Source organism: Pagrus major, chromosome 7 (genome assembly GCF_040436345.1).
Source record: "Pagrus major chromosome 7, Pma_NU_1.0".
NCBI classification, from domain to species: Eukaryota; Metazoa; Chordata; class Actinopteri; order Spariformes; family Sparidae; genus Pagrus; species Pagrus major.
The window spans coordinates 23,483,692-23,507,836 of record NC_133221.1 but is presented as its reverse complement, the minus strand read 5'-3'; the positions used below and the strand labels follow the sequence as shown (position 1 = coordinate 23,507,836).

The following is a 24,145-nucleotide window of genomic DNA, read 5'->3' as shown; positions in this document are numbered from 1 at the left end:
CCTGAGGGACTGTGGTGTTTGTCTCCATCTGTGGGAGAACAGAGACACATGCAGGATGAACCGTGATACAGACAAATAAACTCACACAGCAACAGAAAAACAGTTAGAGAGTTAAATGATGCTCAGCATGAAGCAGCACTGCTATAGAAATATATAGGGCTATTTTAAATATCAGATGAAGTACAACGGCCTGTGAGTAAAATGTGTTTTATTTATTTCAATAATTCTATTACTCCACGATGTGCTGCTGTGTCAGTGGTAAAGAGCTGGCATCATTAGTAATTTAAATTATTTCGCTTGAGGATTTATTGTTGCGAGGCGGAACGTTTCTATTCTGTTGTGCTTCTCGGGGAAGGGTTTTCATATCGGACTCGGTTGCTGCTTACATTTTTCTGAATAGAAACTACACTGGTGAGTGTTTTCTTCATTAAATTAAGCCCCGTGGCATTATTGTATGACCTTATCAATAGATATGTACACATTTTACAACACTTTCTCTTCATCGTATAACAATGTGAGACAATATAAAGCGAGCTGTGGAAACATTGTGCTTTAAAGGCCAGGACAGCTAACGTTAGCAAGCTAACACCATTTAACAACATTCGCCGTTGACAACGAGCTAGCTAGGCGGCTAATGACAGCTGTACATCAACTTCCTCAATTGCGAGGAGTTATTTATGTTCTTCTTCATTTCTTTGTTCCTGTTTGTCTTTAATGCAACGTAGTCTTTGTCCACGGACTTCAGTTCAACCTCCACGGACGTTGTTTGGATTGAGAATACAGAGCTAGCTAATGTCAACACTAAGTTAGTTTAGTGTCTAAGCTAGTGCTTAGCTAAGCAACCTCAATTACGTCATTTCACACTTATGGGAAAATGGATATAATCCATAGATGACGCAACTGCTATCATGATCCAGTAGTCTTCAACACGATGAAAATAATTTGATTCAAGGGTGTATAACGATGAGGTTATTAGTTTGAGTTGCAGTCCTCACATGACAACAGCCAGGGTTAAGATCTCGGTTTCACCTCTGGAGGCTGGAGGATGAGCCAAATCATGAACTGAGACATTGAATCGTAACAATTGCAGTTTTCATGAATGCTTCTGTTACTTTATTCAAGAGACCAAGAGACAAACCAGGTGTCTTATTCATTGTTGCTTTGGAGGAATTTAAATGTGTGTTAGCAGAGGGGCTAGGTTTGTGCAATGGGATATAAACTACGAGATAATAAGTACACATACCAGGGTAGGTCTCCCTTTTATGTCTCTGATTGTGTTACTAGATCATTGTTGGCATTGTTGCAAACCAGTGAGCAGGACTGTTTTATGGCAAACTCAATGTTCAGAATTATGTACTTCAATGTGTTTATTTACCTGACGTTGACTTTGTTTAAACAAAAGTAGGCTTTGTGGTACTCAGGGGGTGCTCCAGGCTAATGTTACAAATCATATTTTCCAGACATTAGGGAACATGCTTTTATGTTACAGTCCACAGCAAAAATCACATAATAACACCCCTTTGCCTGGGTTTCAAACCTCAGAACTAATGAGTACCAACCAAGGAACGTCCGTAGCATTTAATAATGGAAACTGTCAGATATTTCCTGACTGTAAATCAAGCAACTTTTCTTACTTCAGACTATATTTGATTTAGGTTAAGTCCTTAATTTGACACTGATGCATCCAGCAAGGAAAATTGATGAAAACATTTTTTTATATTCCCCAAACAAAGGCATGACAAAAAACACTGTTTTGGTATCAATAGCACAACGCAGATGTCAAATTGGCACCAGTCCACTATTAAAAATCTTAAAGTGATACTGAGCCCCAGTAAGCAGTGGTACATGTTAAAATCCTTTTGATACATGTCAGACCACGTTTATTTTAGTATGTATTCAGTGTGGGTTTAAAAAACAAATCTCCTCCTCTGACATTCTCTCTTTCTTCTGTAGCAGGTGGAGGGATGAGTCTCTCCCCTGTCATTGGCACAGAAGTGCCAGAAACCGCTAACGGAGTTGTGACACCCATCCCATTAGAGAACGGCCCTCATGTTCCGGTCTCGGTGAAATGTGAGGGGAGCAGAGTGCCCTGTCCTGGGGAGGCATCAGAGGATGGAGCCCTTGGACACTCGGAGAACCACGTAGATGTGGAAAACAGAGTTTACGATGGCGAAGGTTACTTGGAGACAAAGACGTACAATAATGAGAGAACATCTAATATATCATCATCACACACCTCTCATGTGACAGAACCCTCCCTCCCTGCTGCCACATGCACAGGAGACTCAGAATCATCCTCCAAAGACACAGACATTCCTGAGGCTCTCGAGCCTCCTGGAGCAGCTCTGCTGCAGGACTCTGCACAGCAAGCACACTCCAAAGACTCATCTGAGCGAGGAGGCCCTACTACCACATACAGACAGCCAACGGAGGCAGAGACTGTAGATGGGGGCACTGACAGCCAGGAGGAAGAGGAGGAAGATGAGGAGGAGGAGGAGGAGGAGGAGGATGGAGAGAAGGAGAAACAGGACGAGGAGGAAGATGAGAAGAATGAAAAAAAGTGGATTCATCAGCGTGCAGGAGGGAGAGCAGAGGTGGAGGTGAGTGGACTGTAGGATTATTTTCAGCTTTATTAGATTATGTGTACCAGAGAGAGTGCAGGGCATCATGGGAATGACCGAGGGAAATAGTCAACAGATGTATTGAGCACAATCTGAACTGCACACAGTGAAATTAAATGTTGTAGAGTCGCCAGGACTTGCTCTTAACCCCAACTCTCTGCTGAGACTTCATCACAGAGAAGGGAGAGATTATAAACATTATTAGCTCTCTGTGTAGCTCTCTGGCTGGTTTCATAATGATTCGATTAAATAAGCAGTGATTTAACTTATCTTCTTCACTTCCTGCTCTGCTCTATTCTTCCTTCACCTCCTCACCTACTGTTTAGTCTTCAAGACACTACTCCTCCTCAGCCCCTGGTCCCAGCACTGCATCCTCCTCCTCTCCTCCACCTCCTCTCCTGCCCTCAGATGATGCCCCCTGTCCTCCCCACGTCATGGCCCAGGTCTGGGTACGCAACGTCCGGGGAATGCAGGACAGCAAGAGCCTGGATGAAATCAGCCAAGCGTGTGGAGGTAAATATTTGTCCAACAGGTACAAAGTCCTTCAATAAAGCAATAAATTAACAGAAAAAGTAGTGGAAATTGAAACTATATTTAGTCAGACCTTAAATAGGATCGTAATTACTGGCAGTACTTTACAGCTTTATTCAGCTGTTGTTGATGTATTCTCCACAGGCGGTTCGGGGGCCCGGGGAGGCGGCAGAAGCGGGCAGTCAGAGGGCAGACGGGCAACAATCTCGTCGGCTCTGGAGCTAGAGGGGACGGTCAGCCATGAAGGAGACCTGACTAACTTCATCACCAAGAACCTGGAACAGAAAATCAAGATGAGCTCCAAGCCCAGTCTGGACTGCAGTGACTGTGAGTATGAAGCTGAAGCAAACTTTACAAGACTTCATTTAAACAGATGAAGCGCATTGTGTTCTTTTACTATTGTAAGTCATTAACCAGTAGTAGAAGTAGAAGTTTGACTTAATATTTAAAGTGACTGTAAATGTAGTCCTTAAGTGGAGAGTATTGAGACCTCCTGTAGGTGTGTGTGAGAGCTTGGCTTGTATTGTTGCTTATGTCAGAGAGAGTGTTTAAAAAAATACAGCGTTTATGTGTTTGTGTGTTTTTTGTAGTGTTGTATTTAACGTGCCGAAGAAACATGTCCATACAGTGTCTGTTCTGATGTGGAGAATGATCGTTGTGCAACCGTGCAGGCTTTCATAGCTGCATTATATTTGAGGGTCACAAGGCTCCAACAGACGAGCTGTTTGTATTCATGTCTGTAGAAGGAGAAATGGCATTTCAGCAGGTTAATAGCATTTTTTTGGCAGTGGTGTTGAAACTGCAGTGCAGCGTGTCTGACTCGCTGTCAGATTCACAGCCAGTTTTTCCCTGCAGAGGCTAACAGGCCCAGTCAGCCACTGCTCATCATTTATGCATAACTGTGGTCGTGTCCAACCCGTAAGAGGTAATGGAGAGGGGATGCAATATCATGAGCAATTAATTGCTGTGCCTGTTGTCTCATGATGGAAGTGATGGATGCTCACATGAATCATGTATCAGCCTGCAGTATTCACAGTGCAGCAGATGATTCTGGTCTGTACTTTATTAATTTCACTTGATAAATAGTTTTCATCTTATTATTACTTATTACTTCTGCTCTTGTCATACAGTACGTTTTAAATTGATTGCAGTGGATATTTGCAAAGGACATACGTGTGTGATTCTTTGATCCTTTCTATTTCAAAAACTTTTTATATCAGCTGCTTCTTGCTTCATGGTAGCATGTAGAAACTGAGAACATGATAAAATGCAACTGTGGCACAAGTCAAGCTTATCATTAAGTCATCAGTTTCATCATCATTATTTGACACGTGGGCTGAGTTGATTGGAAAAAATGACTTTAAGAGGCAGACCTGTGAAACTGATACCAAAAAGGTTGATGAGGCGATATATCAGTTCAGTCCACTGTGTATTCATGATGGTTTTGATTGAATAATAATGAAGAAAAGCGTCGACACAACAACAGAAACTCTGCCGGTGTGAAATTCACATTGTTATCACAGTCAGGCCTCCTTGTTGGTTGCACTGTCACACCTAGCTTTATCATATAGGTGCACCAAACATATTTTAGGTGCATCTAATTATACATTGTAATTTAATCTAATTTCTAATTCATTTCATTTCTAATGAAAATGTTTAGTTGCACTATTTTGTAAAGCATGTGCAACCAAAATAGTCGCACTCTGGAGCCCTGCTGAATGAAAACTCTAATGATCACAGTTGTTACGTGAGGGAATCGTGCTGACAAATAATGCAACCAATAACTTTAACCCGAGGTCATTGTGGACATAGAATATACACGGTATGTAGACACCTCATCCACGTTTCTGAATTGCCTCTCCTATCTGCTCAGACATCTGCACCACATGAGGGATGTTGAGGTTAGTCAGGCAAACTTAAGAGGAAGCAGAAGCAAAAACAAAACAAAAAAAAGAATCAAAATGTAGATTGCAACCTGTTCATTATGTGACTCTTTGTTTAGACTCAACAGTCTTTGAGTCTTTCTCTTGTTCTCCTAGTTTTAGTTTTGAGAGACTAGTTTAGCAAACATTACATGCTACATTATAATGATGTGAAAAGATGGATAAGTGGTTAGAGAGACCTTCCCTCCAACAAGAAAATCTCAGGTTAGTTCGTTGAATGCTAACCAGAGTCCTCTCTGGGTGAGATTTTTAAATGAATAATTGAAATGTGACGAAGCCTCTTTGCCCTCGCTCTCTCCATCTACCTTCTTGTTCCTGGGTGATTAAAATAGCCTCAGACTGTGTTTTAACGAGGCAGCAGAGACTCAACCCCACACAAATTGAAACAGAGATCGTTTTCCAAAAGGTCACACATACACACCAGTTTCACAAATCAAATCATCTCTTTGAGTTCAGCAGGTTGATTCAGTCCAGCCTGTCCATTAGCAGCCATCTGTCTTGTCATTTTTCCAAGAGAAAGACTGTGAACCTCTGCCCTTCACTGAGAGAAAAACCCCTCTGGATTAGAGCACCACTCAATTTAAACACAGGAACACAGTCAATATGCCCTGTGTGGCAGCTTGTTCCCTCTACCTGCTCATTCAATTAGGATGGATGATTCACAGACCTTGTTTAGACTGGAGGGATTTATAACTGAGGACCTGCTGCAGCCCGATAGGAACCAGTTTCAGGGATGGAAACTGTTTTTTTTTTCTTCCACTTGTTTTCTTTACTCCATGATTTAATGACTCGAGACACAAGTGTACTCTTAGTTAGATGCCATAATTAGTTTAAATCTTCACAGGCTGTCTTTTCCTCAAATGGAAATAATTCCTCAGTTACTGTTGTGTATAATTTGTGTGTCATGTTCATTTTTCTCTCTCAACACAATATTTTGTTATGTAGTTATTTTTAGCTTGTGCTTGTACACAGGTTGTGCCTGCACTCTGCTTTTTTCTGACTGTCTACGTGGTCTTTATGAATGTGTGTGTGTGTTCGTGCTGACATAATGTATCAATCAGTCAGTCGACTGAAGATAAATCATTAACAGTTTTAAAACAATCAATTCTTCATTTGTCGTTAATCAAGCAAAAATGAAAAGATTCTCTCCAATATGAGGATTTGTGGCTTTTAAATCATTACAGATTAAATGTCTTTGGGTTGGACTGTTTAAATGAGGGTTCTCAAAACTTGTGATGGACATTTTTCACTATTTTTTAAAACGTCATGTAAATTATTCTATTTATAGAATAACCAAAAGAAAAAACTGTATTAGTTGCAGCCCTGCTCTTATATATGATGCATCTAATTTCATCATATCTTCTTACCAGCGGACTGTTCAGGTCCCATCTACCGAAGCCGGGGGTTGTCACGGAGACCAGCTGATATCCCTCCCATCGATCCAGCTGTCCTATTGGATCTTCAGAGACACACCCAGGAAGTGGCACACAGTGTGGAGATGATGATGCGGAGCCTCAATGGAACCATCCAGAATGTGAGTCTAAAACTCTGAAAGCTCTCAAACAAAATGTTTCGTTTCTGTCAGATTAATTGATTGATCTGTCTGTCTGCTCATCCAGATGACAGCTCTGAGCGTGGGCTACATCCAGACCTACAGAGACTCAGTCGACAGCCTGGGAGAGTCTGTGGACATGAGTATAAAGGTGACACTGTGTGTTTGTGAGGTGTATCTATGTGTGTTTGTGTGTGTGGGTGGAGAACACAACAAGTTCATGCTCGCTCACTGGGGTTGTTGGTCGGAGTTCTGGAAAATGAAGGAAGTCACAACATGTAGTAAGTAGTTCAATGGGTCCGCCACAACATGAAGTAGAAACTTACTACAAAATGAATCACAGATTGATCCTCTTTGCCCAATTTGAATTGTGTTTTCTAAATCCTCTTGGACACAAACATTATTTCATTTGTTGAATATAAGCGTGTCACGATTTCAATTCTAAATAAAAAATGAATCGAATGAGCTTTAAATTTCCAAAGGAATAAAGAACAAAACACTGTAATGACAACACAGCAAGCTTACCGGAGCCGCTCAGCTGCACTTCCAGACACTTTCCTTTATACACAACAATGATCAACTTTATTGATTTGTTTTGGAAGAGGGTTGACTTGGGATAGATTTGAGAAACTGAACTTTAAAATTTAATTTCTGCCTTTTGTTGTTTATTGTTGAATCTCTGAAGGATGTTGTTTTTTTGTTGGAATCTTTATTTTTGGTGAATATTATTTGAACTTGTACAACTCCCCTAATATATCTTTTTAAAGAAGAATTTGAAAATGTAAATTACATTTTACTCTACAGGGTATTACAGATTTGTTTATGAATGGGTCATTTTTACATAAAAACAGGCTGTAACCGGCAGTGATGGGAGAAGTACTCAGATCTTTTACTTACTGTTAGTAAAAATAGCAACACCACAGTGTATAAATGTTCTATTACAAGGAAATTCTTGTAGTATTGGTATCAAGTATTGGTATCAAAATATAAATGATAGAGTTGGGGTCCAGTTTCCAGTATTTATATACCTCAGGGAAGCTTACTACATAATATAACATCATAATGAATGTTGTCAAGTAAATGAACGAGTAAAAAAGTACAATATTGGCTCCCTGTAGTGCAGTAGAATAATAAAGTAGCTTAAAATGAAAATACTCAAGTTCAAGTACCCTGAAATTATACAGAAGGACAGTGCTTGAGTAAATCAGTAACCTTCCACCCCTGGAAACCAGACTGTGGCTTTGTAGCAGATGAACATGAGCAAACCAGAAAGAAAAACATTTCAGGTCATTGAAGCAATTCAGCTTCGTTTTGCAAATCTTCCATCAAGGCCACAGAACCCATTCAAAGTTTTCATTCTTGTTTGCCTCACATTGTGTTTCCCACAGGGCATGTACACACTGATGGCTCGCTGCGAGGAGTTGGATCGTTCCATGCAGCCCATACACACTCTGGCCGCTCAGATCCGTGACATCAAACGCACCCTGGACGCTCTGGAGGCGATTTGCAAGTAAGCCCCACCTGTCCGGGACGACTACACATCCCAGCCGCATAGATCCGACATCAAGCACATGACTGAACGAGGCTGTCTGCAAGTAAACCCACCTTTCTGCAAGTAGCACACACACACTGCAGCGAAGATTAAAGTGCACCTCTGGATCCATGGAACCATTGCTACTAGGCATGCTGGATGATTGGCGCTCGTAGTCCCTTCGCTTGTTCATCATGTAAAGATGATCATGTTTGTGTTGTGAGATTTCAAATGAATTGGGCTTGATCTGCTCTCTGGGCTCAGCTTTCTCTTTTGTTTTTATCTAAATCAACCTCACTTCCTCTAAAGAAGATGAAACTAAATCACACAAATTAACCCGTTTTGGAGACACTTGGTCAAGTGCCATGGACACACACACACACACACACACACACACACACACACACGCACACACATACACACGCACAAACAGACCCATGTGTGAAGATGTGTGGGTCGGTGCCCTCCCTCCATGATCTAAGGAGGAATAGTGTGTTGTTATCCGTCCAGCCTGCTCGGTTCAGATTGCACTAACCTTCCCTGCCCACATGGGGGCGATGTTCCTCTCTCTCTGTCTCTCTCCTCGCTCGTGGAGAGGCCAGTATGAACTGCTCAGAAGACAGTGACTTTTGCACAGGAACAGGAGAAAGTCTATTTTTTAATCTTATGCAACAAAGATCAGATTCTTTCACCGCAGGCTAAACGAGAGCGGGGGAGCCTCACGTCCGTGTGTCTTTTTTATGTTTATTTATTCAGTGTTCTCAGCATGCTTGCTTTGTCAACTACACTGCTACTCTGTGTCACTGGGAGCAGCCTCACTGGAGGATTTGGAGACGAAGCTCAAATGACGCTTGAGGGTTGTCGAAAATAATGAAAGTCGTTTGCGTTGTCTACTCGGATTCTCTCGAACTGCCCATCAGTTTAAATCACAGGTCTGCCTCTCTAATTTAATGCTGCCACCAGCCCTGTGTCATTAGGTCTAACATCTCGATATTCACCTCTGTTCAGTGCCATCCAAGATGTTTTCAAGAACATAACTGGAATGGTATCTAATAGCTAATAGTAGCTTTACATTTTTGAAAAGCTTCAGGTACTTATGTTTTGACTTTTCCTATATATTTCGCCAATCTGAAGAATTTACAAGAAATCTGAAGCCATTGAAGATTTCCAGGCATGTAAGTAGCTAATTAACTGCTCATTAAGAGTGTCAGTAATTGGAGTGTTTGCTGTTATTCAGCCAATTTAAAGACATATTGTATGTATTAAATTCCTTAGAGCAAAACTCTACATTTATTTTGCCTTGTCTACATTTGAATCTTGGAAAAAATCCTGTAAATGAAATGAAACTTAAATCAAGGTTTTCTTCTTATCGCACTGAAAAAGTCACTGAACTGACACAAACAGCCATTACATTTCTGTGAAGCATGTCCTCGCTTTTGTTTTCCTCAGCACTGACAAGATTGGACACGTTGTTTCAACAAAGACAAATTAAATCTGGGAAACAGTGCTGGACACGGCCTTGTGTAAACTAGCATGAACTATCACATTTAATTGCATACAAAGTTGGTATTTATTGATTTTACTTAGCGATCACAGCCACAGACTGCAGCAGCAGTTGGCTGTTGTTTTACCAACCTGAAGCCATTTGCTCTCATGGAGCGTTTTACTCTATTTAATGACGAGACTTTGGTGCTTCTGTCATTGCACTGGTGGGCAGCCTTGTTGTAGATCATTGTGCCTGTATTAGATTTAAATACTATTACTCGTACATGTACCTATTACTGATGGCAGGCAATATGTAATTTGGCTCCAGTAGTGCTGGTGTTGTGATGGCTTTCTTAAATTGGACTCTGAGACTTATTCCAACACTCTTTTTCCAAACCAACTACTGAAGTTGATTTCATCCACACATTATCAGAGTAATACTGCAAGCAAACTAAGTCAATGTTTTAATCTAGGCTCTGCATCGTCTTAACTGTCTCTAAATGCTGCTCTGCACCTGTTTACACCACTATGGGAGAAGATCACGTTATTGGTTCCACAAAAAACTGGAAAATCTCCTCTTTGTCTTGTTGTTCCTCAACCTTGATAGCAAACGTTTGTGAAAATTGTCTGGGAAAATTCAAAGAGGATTAGAGAGCATTATTACAAAGCTTATATAAGAGAATATTATGATCCTGGTTCCCCTTGTCCATGGTTGTAAAGATGTAAATGCTCTTTTACAGATGAAGGTAAAATGTCCAGACTAAGTGGACACTTGGGAGTCTTAGTAGATTTCGACGTGAGAAAGGATCCTCGAAATGGGAGCTGGAGAGGAGATGTCATTTTCTTGTTCATGATATAAATAAATGTATGATTAATGAATTTTCTGTTGTACAATCAGATGCACCTGTGTACATATGATCTTTCTGTAACTAAAAAATGATTTAGATACCCTTCGTCTTGAGTGTATATTTTAATGAAAAATAACAAATAAATTTACATGAGCTGCAAAAACAAATGTTTCAGTCTTTTTTTACATTTTTTTTACAGTGTACTGCCTTGAGGAGCGCTGAAGGGTGTGGATGGGGAAGAATCGGATATGAACATCATTGACTTACAAAAATATATACATGGATGCAGGTTGCAGGCTGAAGTACTGAATGAATGTCTTCAGAGGTTTTTCCTTTGATTGAACAGATCCAGCATTTTTATGAGACATTTTAACTGCTGTGATAGTTAAAGGAGCTTTTATTACATGCTGGTGTCACCAGTGGACCTTTTGTCACAGCAGTAATTTTGGCCTGTCACAGTAGGAAACACACAGGTGTTACTATTAATATTAATTTTGACTCTGTTCAGTGTTTCAGTAAACCAGGACACTGTGACAAACTGTGCATGTACGATACCAAGATCCTTAAAGTGAAGCAGCTGAATGGAATCCAGCCATCAATCATTTTTTTATTTATATCTGTGCTTTTACTTCTGCGACATGTCAAAGAGTTCTATGCTGAATGGTGCAGTTGTGCCAGAGCTCAGGCAGAGGACGCTAGTGTGCTCAGAGAATCTGTGCTGTAGTTCAGTCACAACGTAAAGTCTGGATGTTTTGGACAAATGCATCATTTGAAGGCCAAAGTTGACACGTATTGAGTTTGTCTAAAATTGCATTAAGATATGAGACTCAATCAGCAGTTTAAATATGTTTTTTCATGCCTCTTTAAGACAGATTAAAGGGTTGGTTCACTCAAATAGCAAAAAAACATGCATGAAGAATGGCATGTTTTATATTTGTTATGCTTTTTTAAGTCCAGGTTTTGATAAACTGGCACTTTAATGGGATGGTCCAACCTCCACTTCAAAAATACATATTTTTCCTCTTACCTGTATTGCTGTTTATCCACCGAGATTGTTGTGATGTGAGTTGCAGAGTTTTGGAGGTATTGGCCGTTAAGATGTCTGCCTTCTCTCAAATATAATGGAACTACAGGCACTCGGCTTGTGGCGCTCAAAGCACCTAAAGGATTTGTTTGGAGATGTCTCTCTCCAGAAATAATAACCTGGTTACTCAAGATAATCCACAGAGCTTGTTGTGAGCAGTTTCCTGGAGGGACTATTTTCTTTTTACAAAACTACACCTGCCAACTGTATCACTGCACAGACGCAAGTGTCATATACTCATGGACAAGAGGCTAGCTAACACTACAGCTCAGCTGAGGAGGACGACGACATTAATGTTTACACCCTGTGCAGTCACGAGCATGGGCCTCTCGTCCATGAGTAAGATGTATGCTTCCCTCTATGCAGTGACGCAGCGTTGTTTGGTAGAAAGAAAGTAGTTCCCCATTGAAACGCCTCACAACAAGACCTGTGGATTATCGTCAGTAACAGGGTCATGATTTCTATAAGGAGACATGAGTTGAGTTTTTCAAATGTATTTTTTTGGCGCTTCTTAGTTCCATATTATATTTGAGTGAGCTGTCCCTTTACCCCAGCACAGCTACTTATTGGAAAGAGAAACCCTTCAGCACACGAGGCCTTTAAATGAAGAAATAATTTCACATGACTGACAAATAAACGTATAAACAAAATGTGCAAAGAAAATGACCCCTCAGTGCAGGTTTAACAGATTTCTCTCATCTGTATCTGTGGTCAGGTTGAATAAATATAAAGCTGATATCAGCACACTGATCACAGGTCAGTCTAAATCTAGTATGTCACATCTCCTTCCTCTCTAAGTACAGCCAGTAGAAACTGAAAAAGTGACAAGTGTTTGTACCACTGTCTCTTGGCACATTCAGTGACAGGTAAGGACATCCAGCTGGTTGTCTTTTTTTACATTTTTTTTTATAATTGAGCTACAAAGCAGCACTCCTGCAGCCAGCAGGGATCCAGTGTCTTGCTCAAGGGCACTTCTGAAGGGCTCATAATGCAAGCCCAGACCTTCCAGGTGAAGTCTGGCTTGTTCACAGTTTAATGTTCCAGACTTAGACTTCCAACCACCAGCAACAGCACAACAGTCAGGCTTGGGAGAGGACTCGTACCACCGTCTGTAAGTACTGCCAGTGAAGGCTTCGGACTTGCAGTACCAGGAGAGCTGCTTCCTCCTAACTCAGCTACAGAGGCACCTATTGTTGTAGAGGATACAGCAGAAGCTACAGTAGAAGCTGTTGTAGTATCTATCACATCTCTAGCGTTTTCTTTTGCTGTAACCCCAACAGATGCTCCGTCTTTGGGGGACTGCTGGTCTGAGACGTCCCCGTCTGCAGTCTTGTACCACTGACACTGGAAGTCCTTCTTCCAGATCTCAGCTGGGTCTGGTTCAGCTGCTTTGGTGCTTGTGTCAGGTGGATCTGTGGCTTTCGCTGCCTCTGGCTGAGATGTCAGATAAAAATTATGTTAATATTAGCAAACATTAATGCTGTTACTGTAGAAGAAGTAGTCCAACATAATATTAGTCTGAAAACTGAAGGTTAAATAGCATGGCTCAAATTCAAAAGGAGTTTACAGCAATATTCATACTTAATATTGTGTTGTATTGCATATTAAAGCCCCATGCAGTGATTTCCAAAAAGTGATGAGTGTTCCCAGAGAAACCCATTGTTCTTGTGTTCAGTGCTGCAGGATCAAACTCCAGCAGATCTTCCTCTGTTGTGTCTCAGCTACTTTCTTCCTCTCTGCTTCTTTACTGTCTAAACACAGAAGATCCTCAGGCAGCTACACTCCCCGCTGATATTTATTCCCTTTTTTTATATAAAGTCTGGGTTATCTTTATCAGGCGTGACTCAAAATGAGTTGCTCTGTTTATAAGTTTTCACAGAGAAAGAACAGAAGTTGAGTTCTTCTGTGTATTTATACCCGACGTTCACCATGTGTACACCGGCTTTATGAATCAGCTCTTAGGTAGCTGATAAGCAGGAAAATTAAAGAGGCAATCAGAGGCTCTGTTTACACCTGGCCTCAACGTTCATGTTGGGCGATGACACGTTGACAGTTCTGAATCAAATGTTATATATGAAGATATTTTTCTTTCTTTGTATTTAAAACATTGTGTTCTTTTGTCCCAGTGATGTATGTTTCCATGTAGAGCGCAGAAGTCATCACTCGAGACACATTCAAATGCCAGGCGTGAACTGATTTCTGATCTGATCACCTGAGACGCATGCTCATGTCAGCCTCGTATGTTGCACCAGTTTCATGCTGTATGAAACTAAAACTATTTCAACCAAAACTGAACATTACACTCTTCATGATTAAGGATGTATTACTGTGCAGTTGTAGTTAATGCTACATGTAGTTAATGAACTGGAAACTCAGTGTAAGTGCGACTTGTTTCATCTGTCTGTCTCTTTGGGTCACCACAAGTACTGGAGTGTGTCATGGCTTTGCATAATGACACAAAGCAGCTTTGATGATGTTGCCATCGCTGGACCAAAGACAGAGTGAGTCTGCTTCATGTCTGAACAAGGTTAACCAGGCCTCTGTCAACATCTAATTATGGCTCGCTGTAGGAGTGGGCATCGCGCTCGTGCTTGTCCACAGGATTAACGATAACGGGAGTACAATGCACAAGTGGGGCTTAGTAAATCCAGAACAAACAAATGTTGAAATCTACTTAAAAAAGGACATTCTCTCACCTTTTCCGTCACCTTCTCCACCACTTCGGACGGGGGTGGGAGGTGGAGGTAGGCAGAGCTCTCTGGATTTTGACGGATGCATCGGCCCTTTCCCTGGCACAGAGAGGCTGAGCAGAGTCGAGCTGCTGTGGTTACATTGATGGAGTACGGTCCCAGGACCTGACGGACGAACTCTGCCAAGTCCTGACACTCTCTCTGGGAAACAGACGGGCAGAATTGTCGATGCAAACAGCAAGCAGGAGCAGTGATATATTTGTTAAGTTGGAAATTATCACGTCTATAAATATCAGTAGCTGGATAAGTGTGAAGATATATTCGTGGGTGTATGCACTTGATGCAGACGTATAGTTGTGTACCTCTGTCTTGGTCTCCCTTCTCTCCCAGATGACAACTCCGGCTGTTCCCATGGCAGCGCTCTCTCCTATGGTGCTCACCAGGTCTGCCTGTCAAGAAGAAATTATACAAAGAAGCTATAAAAGAGTCACAGCACAGCAGGCTCTTTTTTTTCAAACTTGTCTCTTTGTACTTGATATAGTTAAGCACCACTACACTTGTCATGTTTATTTCACTCTAAAGCATACAACTGATGATACAAGTACAGATCAAACACACATTTCAAGACTCTAATTAGTCTCTCTTCCAAATAAAACAGTGAGACTTAATTAGCGCTGTGATACAACACGACTCTACTTCTGTTCGTTATTTTGATCTTCTAAAGCTTTGAGTGGCTTTGAGAAAAGTATCAGATCAGAGAAATGCCAAAATATGTTTGGTATTTCTCTAAATGAATAAAATAACTCGTCCTGCTGCTTTGGGGAAATACCAGAAGAGATCAAGAGTAAAATTTCTCACTTGCTCCTGGTAATAATGGTACAATAATTAAACAGATTTCATAAAGTGGTTAAACGTTGATAAATTAATTAAACGCACAGCATGTCATCTCTACCGCCAGAGGTCTCTCTATCGAAACAAAATCCCTGAGCGGTGGGGCAGAGACACTGCTTGGCTGCTCAGAGTCAGCCTGCTCTGCAGGAGAGAGTCGGGTGCAGAGCCAGACCTTCTGGAGGAATGAACACCCAGAGACACATCGGATTCTGCTCTGATCCGCAGCTGTTCCCGACGGGAGGAGAGCTCAGAGATTACTTTTAACTTTTGGTATCAATTCAAACATACACAACCTTGATGCGTGCCCCTTGCTGCATGTATATATGTGTTTTTATGGTACCCGGTCATTCCTATATGGGTTTAATGAATCCTCTGACTTCAGTTTATAAGTTATCAGTCAATTCACTCCTGACTCCAGTATTACCATGTTATATCATTTCTTAAAACTCGACACTGATCCACATGACGGGCTCTTGGATCAAGTACCAGATGTTGATGTTCTTACCTGTGACAGGAAAGTGTTTGTCGAGGCGTAGACGCTTTTGACCAGTGGGAATACAGGAAGATCAAACGCCGACCCAGTCAGAGATGACACTCGCATAGCTTCTCTGATTTGATTGGACAAATAAAGCCTGGCTCCAGAGGTCCCACCCTATCAAACACAGAGGACAGAATGTACCGTTTACAGCACAATTATTGGAAATAAACCAAAACTCAGTTTGGTTCACAATGAAGTTCTTAAACAGCAGTGAACTCTGTTTTTGTCCTCTCAAGCTTCTTTTTGCAACTTTTTCCTGCGTGGTAGATAATGAGATTACTTCACAAGGTTTCACATCGACCAGACGAGTTGTCTTTGTCAATTACAGCAAACTCTGAGGTTTGTTGGGCTCCACTACATCACTGGCTTTGACAGAGAGAAGTTTTCTAACTTTTAACAAAACCTCACGGCAGGACCAAGCAGAGCATTTTTCATTTCACTTGTTTTTTTCTGCAGTAGTGTAGCCGTTGTTAACTGCTCAGGGGACGAGCTTGAGTTAGACACTAGCTTTCATAACTTTCGTAACTTGATCTTCCCTCCTTGCTGCTTTGTTCCTGCTTTAAAAAGATATTTTTCTTTTTCTTTTTTTGTTTAGGTTTTCTAGGCTCCCTCTATAGATTATTTTCATTATTTTTTTATTATAACAGAAGGTTTAGATTTAGTGTTAGGAAGTGCACGAACAGCTACTACGAGTGATTGTAAATATACTGCAGAGATACACAAAGTGAGAACAGTAGTGTGACCCACCTGCAGCTTCTCCAGGGTGAGGAGAGGGTAGAGGGCGGAGCATCGTTTCCATAGCCACACCAGTTCATCATTGAGGGCCATCTCTGCAGCAGGGCACTGGCCGGTGTAATTGGCTAACGCAGTTTGGGCGGGGTCGCCCGTGTAGCAGCTGGGGTATGGGGAGACGCCCCACAATGCTTTGGGCCTTAACCTCTTGACCTCCCGTAGACTCTCCATCATTACTGACTGGGCTGCTGCCTCAAAGTCCACCTGTGACGAGATCAATAGATCACCTTTCAGTCCCCTCCTCACATTTTTCTATCTTGTTTTCTAATAACCACCAGTTTTTCACAGTTATTCTGAATTGTCTTTACACAATGACCAAATCATCAATCTTGAGCAATGGGTTGGGGGACATACATAAACAGTATTTACTGTGAGATGACTGGATTTAAAGGATTTTCACATCAATATGATGAACTTTTTTGATGTGTTGGATATTAAAAAGAAAACTGACACTTAAACTCTTAGTAGCTTTCTTATGAGACTTGGATGAGAATATTGGTACCTGTGTCCTTTAAGGTAAATTTTTGATTAAACAATTCTGAAAAAACATAGTTGACGGTTTACGTCTCATGGTGGCGAGCCACCAATCCACGCGTGGGTGTTGACGACCTGGGCATACGAACCAACAAACAACTATCTTTCTCCAGAATGGCTTACATGCTAACATGCTACCATACAAATGCGACCTGACAGGCCATTAAAGCAAGAAGCTTGGATTACAACACACACAGAGTGAAAGTAACGTCATTGTCTCTTCAGGACCAGACAATGACCAATGACCTTTACAAAGCAGATAGTTGTTAGCTGCTATATTAATATTTTAAGTCTCATTTTTAACCTTTAAATATGCAGCTTGAGCCAGGGTAGACATAATACAAGATATAAATATATAAATACAAGATGTGTCCGTTTTTGTACGGACTAAACACAGCAGAAATAACTATAGTTAATTAGTTGTCTTTTTTTTTGTTACTGCTAAACAGAGCAATGCAAGCTGTTCCCAGTCGTTATGCTAAGCTAACATAATCAGCAGATCAGAGTCAGTAACAAAACTATAGTTCATGTTTAAGAAAGTTTCCAAATGGTCTGAATTTACTGGATGGGATCAAAGTAAAGTTTTTTGAAAGACTTTGTTGTAACTTTAGCAACATAGAGAGAAAATCATGCAAAGACCCACTTTGTCTGGGTGAGAAATCACTTTAAGTCATTGTATACTGCGTACTGTATCTCTCCTGCTCTTCCTCACTCGCTGCAGTGTTGCCCTCCTGCCTGAAACCATTTTCCTTCCTCCCATTTCTTCCTCTGGTTCTTCTTTAAAGGTGCTCACTTCATAATGAAATATAGTTGCCAACATAAGTACAATAACTTTGCTGTAATGTTGCTGTAGTGGTGTTATAATTGACCAAGTCTTGGTGGATATTTGCATTTTCCATCAAAGATGTTCTCCTGACTGAAGAAGAAACACTTTTGGAAGTGTTTGTTTTTTCTGTTGGCATCTTGCTCGTTCCACCATCTGCTAACATGTTTGAAAGTGTTCCCTCCATCTCATGCTCCCTTAACTTCTCCCCTATCCCTCTTTCCTTTTCATGATCACTTATTTGTCTCCTTTTTTATTTCTTGAATACTTGTTTTCTCCTCTCCTTCTATCACCTGCCTTTTTTGGTACCTCTTTGTCTGAACTTTTATTACCTGTGACCACTTCTCCACTTCCTCCGGGGTCCAGTGAGGAAAGAAAGCCTTCAGGAGTTTCCTCGATGCCTCCACATACATGGTCTTACGATCTCGGTTCCTTGACCACTGGGGGATCCACTCCGCCCAGCGCAGCACCCCCAGTCCAAGGTACCTCGGGGCAGGTAAAGCTGCCTCCAGGTCCTGCTGTGTCTTCTGGAGGTGGCTGTCCAGCCGTGTGTGCTGTGGTAGTCCCCCATTGACCGGTGTGTCCTTGTCCACTAAATATGGGTAGTTCCCCAGAGTGTCCTCGTAAAAGACAGCCACGCGGCCCTCCCGTTCCATCCCAAAAGATCTGGGATCTTGCCGACCGGAGCAGGAAGAGTCCGGGATGCCCCAGAAGATGATAAAAGGCTGTCCGGACAGGAGAGGGGGACGAGCTGGACCAGCAGTACCGAGGTCAGCAAAGGCAGCAAGCAGGAGAAGGAGGCGCAGTAAAAGTGGAGGCTGGATTTGAAGGATGGCTGACGATAAAGTTCTGTGAGTCCTGAGATTGTAAAGTGTCAGTTTTGGTTCCGGTTTTGGGTCTGGACGTGGCTCGGTCCACGCCATTGAAGCGGCCTCCGTTTGGGCTCTCACCCCTTCAGGCCTTCACAGCCGATCATGTCCCTGTAAACAGACAAAGCAAGAGTCAAACCTTCAGTCTGTAAAGTGAAATGTTCACTGAACAATGTCTTGATCAAGTAATGAGCAGAAAGAAATCTCCTGATACTTGTTTCATCTACTTTTTTATTGAGCTGTGTTCTGTTTTGTCTTATTTTAAGGTCTGAAAATCCTCTTCATATCTTTTCTACCCTCAGTCATCTCCCCTTTTTTCACCCATGGGTGTAGTGAAATCACTGACGGATTATAGATTTCTCAAGGGTTCCCTCTGTCACACGTGTCATGGAGAAAGCCTGGTGTCGTAAATATTTTATATGCTCAGTGATGTAGGATGCAGTAGACACTCAGCAGGGGTCCAGGTTTTAAAATGGTTACAGCATGTGTATACAAGGCTGCACACAGGAGTAAAGTAGGATAAATGCTGAGTGGAAGTACAGGTGACTCCCGTGTCACATGTTGTAATCCTCATTTACTGTCCCTAAATGAAAAGTAAACACACAATGTGTCATACAGTATGTTGCCTTCGTTCTGCAGTTGCTGCCTGGTGGTTTTCCGTGTTTTCTCAAAACCACAGAGAATAGTAAGGTGACGCCTTAAGTGATTCAGTGATTCAGTAAAATGCTGCACTGCTACATTATTTACAGGACACAAAGCCACAAGAAAAAACAGCTGTTATATCGTTACAGTATGCATCTTTATAGGCCTACTTTGAAATCACATACATGTTAATGTGAAAAATATCAAATAACTTCAAAACAAATGAGCAGAAAAAGGAAAATAAACACTTCCAGCCTAAAGTTCACCCTGATAAAAGGATCACCTCTAACGGGCTGATTTGTTTAAAGGTGTAAGATGTGGTCACCTATTGAAGGTGGCTCCAATAACATAGATGCAACATAACTGCTAACTACTGCTCACTTTATTCTCTACTGTAGCTGTCTTTGGCTGTACCGACAAGCTGCCGTTAGCACATTAGCTCAGATAGCCGTGCAGCTAAATGGCCCTATTAGCTGACAGAAATCTGCCTGGACTGTGACCTTGGGTCATGGGGGAGTCACTGTGGGTGATAGAGCTCAGCTTAACCGGGCTCAGCAGCCTCCCAGTAAACACAAGGTCCGGACACAGTGTCCGAGACCAATGGCGGCCAGTTTGAAGACAGAAGATACAGTATGGTGGCAATTTACAGTGGCTCTGACCGAGACTGTGACTCCATGTGAAGTGGCTGAAGAGCGCGCGAGAGAGAGTCGGACATCAGCAGCGAGCAAAAACGCCATGTAGAGACAGTGCACTGTCACGTCTTATTGGTGAATTCTTGACATTTTGTTTATTTATCAAGCTAAAAGCTAAGAGCTTGTGAAACATTGACCAATTTGTACCTCTGTGGGGGTGAATAAACATAAAAAATCCTCTGGCATAAAGTTGCTTTGCTGGTGGCGAAAACACTATTAAACAACCAGCATTGCTTTTAACCTGTATCTGATGTGACTCAAGCACAAACGTATCGTAATGTTTTAAAGTTTCATTCACGTTAACGTTTGTCTAGGTCGCCAGCTTCCCTGTCCCTGAAGTAGCAACAAATGAAATGCACCATGACTCTGAGTAAACGTCTCTGGGATTGAACATTGTTAGAAACATTTTGGATAATGTCAGTACACAACTCAACAAACGGTCCAGTTGTTTTTAGACATTTGAAAAGTTGATTTTTGAGACTCAAAAATCAAATTGTCTTACAAATAGCACCTTTTGTTAATCTCTTCTTATGCCACGAGAGAACAACTCTACTCATTGTTGACTTTATCTTGATCAAGCGTCCAGACTTTACCCAGCAGAAACATTATGACCCTTATGTTTAATTAAAGAAGCTGTTTGTAAATGTGTCACTGTCACATTTATCACACTATTTTCATGAATCACATCATCGTTTCTATTCAGTGCCATGAGTTGGACACACAAACAACCACTGTGTGACTCACTCAGCTAATAAGTGTAATCATGAATAACGGGCTGATGGGACTTTTGTTCATTGTTTTAGATGCACTTCTTTTTTATTTCACTACATTTACCTCACAGCTGCTGTTTGTATTTTTCCTGAGTACTATTTTACATGCACGGCATGCAATAAGCTCATAAAATATTGTGGATTTTTGGAGTTTAAACAAAACAACAAGTTGTTAGACCACCTGCAATTTTAAAATATTGCCTTCAGGTTAATACATCAATAATGTAACATCCAGACATCAGCAGAGGCAGGAAAACTGACAGAAAGAGCCTTTGAAGATGAGCGCTGCAGTTGCTTCCTGCCGGTGTGTGTTCATGAAGCTTTTAGGTTGTTTATTCCACCGGGGATCATACAGCTTTAGTTTGGAAATGATGGAAAACATACAAATGTGCAGTGCAGCAGTGCGGCATGGATCCAGTTTGTACTGAAGAATATTAAACTACAGCTGTGAATGTCCATGTGTCTTTTTGATGGATGACATTGTAGGAGAAAAGACAGCGAAAATATCTCTTGGTGCCTCTCGTTAAATTTCAAGAAATCACACTTTTGACGAATAAACTAAATAAATTGTTCTTTTCCAAGATGGATGTTTGGTAGTTGTGTTGTGTTGCCTATATCATGATTGGCTCGTTGACTATGCAGAAGCAGTAGACGTGGTTTATTTGAAATAAAGTTCTGCTCATGTAGCAGACAGGCACATGAGGAAAACCTTCCACATAACAGGAAGGTTGTTGTCAATGATAGGTCTGATGAGGCCAACTGAGACAGAAAAAACAGCGTTGTTCCACTGCGCTCTTGTTCAACAAGCAGCACAGATGTGAGATAATGAGAACTAGAAGCAGCATTAACTGTTAATCTTTATAAATAATGTGTGACTGAATGGCAGTTTTGCATAGGCGATGAAATACAAATGTGAAAATAACTGCAGAATCTTTTAATCCAGGGACTACTTTTCCTGTTTCACAAAAAAAATGAATATAGTGGATCATGTAGGGCGGGTAAAAAAAAATCACTGCTCACCTGAAAGAACTCACAGCTTCATTAACTTTTAACTTTTCTTTTTTTTTTAACAAAGACCTTAGTAAAGACTCTTCAGGCTTAATTACACTGAACAGTCTTAAAACAGAAACATTTTTCACTATCATCAAAATCTTATTTAACCAACAGACCGAAATCCCAAAAACTGTAAATATTTAAGGTGTGAAGTCTTGTAACTTTGTGCAACGTACGGAACCAAAACATGAATCCTGCTGTACCTTGTTTTCACACAGACACAGACACAAACCCTCTGATGTCTACAGATAAGCAACAAAATACAATTTGTCAAATTGGCACTTTTAAAAATATACAGAATAAACTATTAGCAGTTCCTGTTTGCAGTGTACTCGTGGATGTACCGACAACCAGCACTGGATTAATTTGATACTGAAGAACACCTAAAGATGTAATTATTCTTGGGGAGGTTCTGGAGTTATAAGGTGTGTATTTTTTCTAATAACATAATGATTTCATGGCAGATTTTTGCATGTTTATACACAATTGATACTAATGTGGAAAAAGACAACTTTTAAACTTTTCACCCCTCAGTGTTTCCAAGTAGTATCATTTATGGCGCCACAGTCAACAAACTAGATTGCTTTCTGTTTTCCTCAGAGTTTTGTTTCAAAATATCCGTGAAAGACACAATAACAGCACTTCATTTTACAGGACCCCAAATTTCATCTTAAGTAGGTGCTAATAACCAAGCAACATATTTGATTTTTTTTTTTAATGACTCCCAAAATACCAGAATATTCACCTCAGAATTGATTGAAAATTACGCCAACATCATTTCAAAATAATTATTTTTAGCAATTTCCCATCAGAAGTTGATGAATAGCTGGTCCTTTCTCGTTTCTGTCTAATTCCCCTCAGCAGACCACTACATTTAAGTGAGTTGTTATTTAAAAAAAATATATTGAGGAAAATTGTTCCATATTGGACTGATCTGCTGAAGTGATTGGTGAAATTGGTGAAAATGTAAATGGTTGTGGTTAAATGTTCTTCAATTTACTGACCTGCAGACGTGGAAGTAAGACAGAAACTAGTTTGAAACGACCAAAACCAGTTGGAAGTTTCCTGGAAATGTGTTAAAGAAATTTTCAGCTATTTATCAACTGCTTATTGGAAAATAGCAGAATATTATTATCAAATAATGTTGGGGTAATTGTCAAAACATTTCTTTGTAATTATTGTGGTCAATTTCAAAGAAATGTCAAACATGTTAAATGGTAATTTCACCTACTTAGCATGAAATGATCACATATGTGTTACTGAAACAATCAGCACCACTTCAGAGATAAGAGAGAAGAAATAAGCGTGTTCACTGAAGAGGTAAAGTGATATTGTCATCATTTTATAAAGAGTAATAACATTAGTTTGAGTATTGCTTCACACAAACAAGTAACTACAGTCACTGGAAGAAAACATCAGGAGAAAAAGGGATGTTTTTCCATGAAAGCAGGTCAAGCGAGCCTTTAATTTCCTGGGAGATTTCGTAACCGGTGCCAGACAGAATTGCAGCGACATCAAGAATCTAAATGAAGATGGTGTCATTATTCTACTTACTTCATAATGATACGTTAAAGCGCAAAAGTTGCCTGTTGCCAGTTTAGAATAATAATAATAATGATGATATCCTTGGAAATTTGCGCTGAATCTCAAAATATGTGTTATGTCAGAAAGGAAGGAGCTTAGGGGGCCTTAATTTCCTCCATCAGCTGTGTGTCACTGCTGCTGCAACTGCTAATCATGTTAATTAATTGGCCAACTAACTACTTTAACAGACTTCCTGTTGTTTTCAGAACACCAGCATGCACCTGTAACTCTCACCTCATGTAGTATATTTGACTCTTGTCTCTCACTCTGCACCCACTCAGCAGATATATAGAGACAGACATATAGTGATGATGACAGTGGGGAGAACCGTATAACACACGGCTGTGTCGGTGTTCAACTGGGTTGAGATCAGGTGAATGCGCAGGCCATCATATACTATATACGATCCACATTATTTATTTGGAAGCAGCTTGTTATGTCGCCCCGCTCGTTAATTCAGGTTTTTCCCTTTCTCGTGCATTTCATCTTCTTTATGGTTTATGTTTTTATGTTTTTGGATTGATGACAGCCATATTGAACATATTGTGTCCTGTTCCTCTGGTGTTAACAAAGGAATGTAGCATTTTAATGTCTCCAGCTTATTTGTCTTCACCAGGAACTTGTCACATTTTGGTGAAGAAACAAAACAAACCCTCCTGCATTTGCTTGTTA

The 24,145-nt window shown here is 40.8% G+C and overlaps 2 protein-coding genes across 3 annotated transcripts; one reads left to right on the top strand and one right to left on the bottom strand.

Annotated features, from left to right (window-relative positions):
* Positions 1 to 362: 362 nt before the first annotated feature.
* On the top strand, positions 363 to 10,678 carry borcs6 (BLOC-1 related complex subunit 6). 2 transcript variants are annotated; one of them, XM_073470869.1, is made up of 7 exons: positions 363 to 411; positions 1,954 to 2,600; positions 2,948 to 3,134; positions 3,297 to 3,479; positions 6,466 to 6,629; positions 6,715 to 6,798; positions 8,036 to 10,678. In XM_073470869.1, the coding sequence occupies exons 2-7, from the start codon at positions 1,965 to 1,967 to the stop codon at positions 8,159 to 8,161; spliced, it is 1,380 nt and encodes a 459-aa protein (XP_073326970.1). In that variant the 5' UTR covers positions 363 to 411; positions 1,954 to 1,964; the 3' UTR covers positions 8,162 to 10,678. The 2 variants fall into 2 exon arrangements, with proteins under 2 accessions (XP_073326970.1, XP_073326969.1); XM_073470868.1 differs by lacking the exon at positions 363 to 411 and adding an exon at positions 1,193 to 1,247.
* A 1,949-nt stretch (positions 10,679 to 12,627) lies between these two features.
* Positions 12,628 to 18,786, bottom strand: LOC140999692 (hyaluronidase-1). The gene is made up of 6 exons (XM_073470212.1): positions 18,196 to 18,786; positions 16,462 to 16,710; positions 15,682 to 15,828; positions 14,648 to 14,734; positions 14,292 to 14,486; positions 12,628 to 13,029 (listed from the first exon to the last, which is right to left on the bottom strand). Exons 1-6 carry the CDS (start codon positions 18,784 to 18,786, stop codon positions 12,628 to 12,630), a joined length of 1,671 nt encoding a protein of 556 aa, XP_073326313.1.
* Between the last annotated feature and the right edge of the window lie 5,359 nt (positions 18,787 to 24,145).

Excerpts from the sequence above, each read along its gene's own strand:
- borcs6 (XM_073470868.1), top strand. The coding sequence starts at position 1,208 with ATGGGATATAAACTACGAGATAATAAGTACACATACCAGG. Across the intron at positions 2,601-2,947 it reads GAGGGAGAGCAGAGGTGGAG|TCTTCAAGACACTACTCCTC; the intron begins GTGAGTGGACTG and ends CCTACTGTTTAG. Across the intron at positions 3,480-6,465 it reads CAGTCTGGACTGCAGTGACT|CGGACTGTTCAGGTCCCATC; the intron begins GTGAGTATGAAG and ends TCTTCTTACCAG.
- LOC140999692 (XM_073470212.1), bottom strand. The coding sequence starts at position 18,786 with ATGGCGTGGACCGAGCCACGTCCAGACCCAAAACCGGAACCAAAACTG. Across the intron at positions 16,711-18,195 it reads AAGTGGAGAAGTGGTCACAG|GTGGACTTTGAGGCAGCAGC; the intron begins GTAATAAAAGTT and ends ATCTCGTCACAG. Across the intron at positions 14,735-15,681 it reads CAAACACTTTCCTGTCACAG|GCAGACCTGGTGAGCACCAT; the intron begins GTAAGAACATCA and ends TCTTCTTGACAG.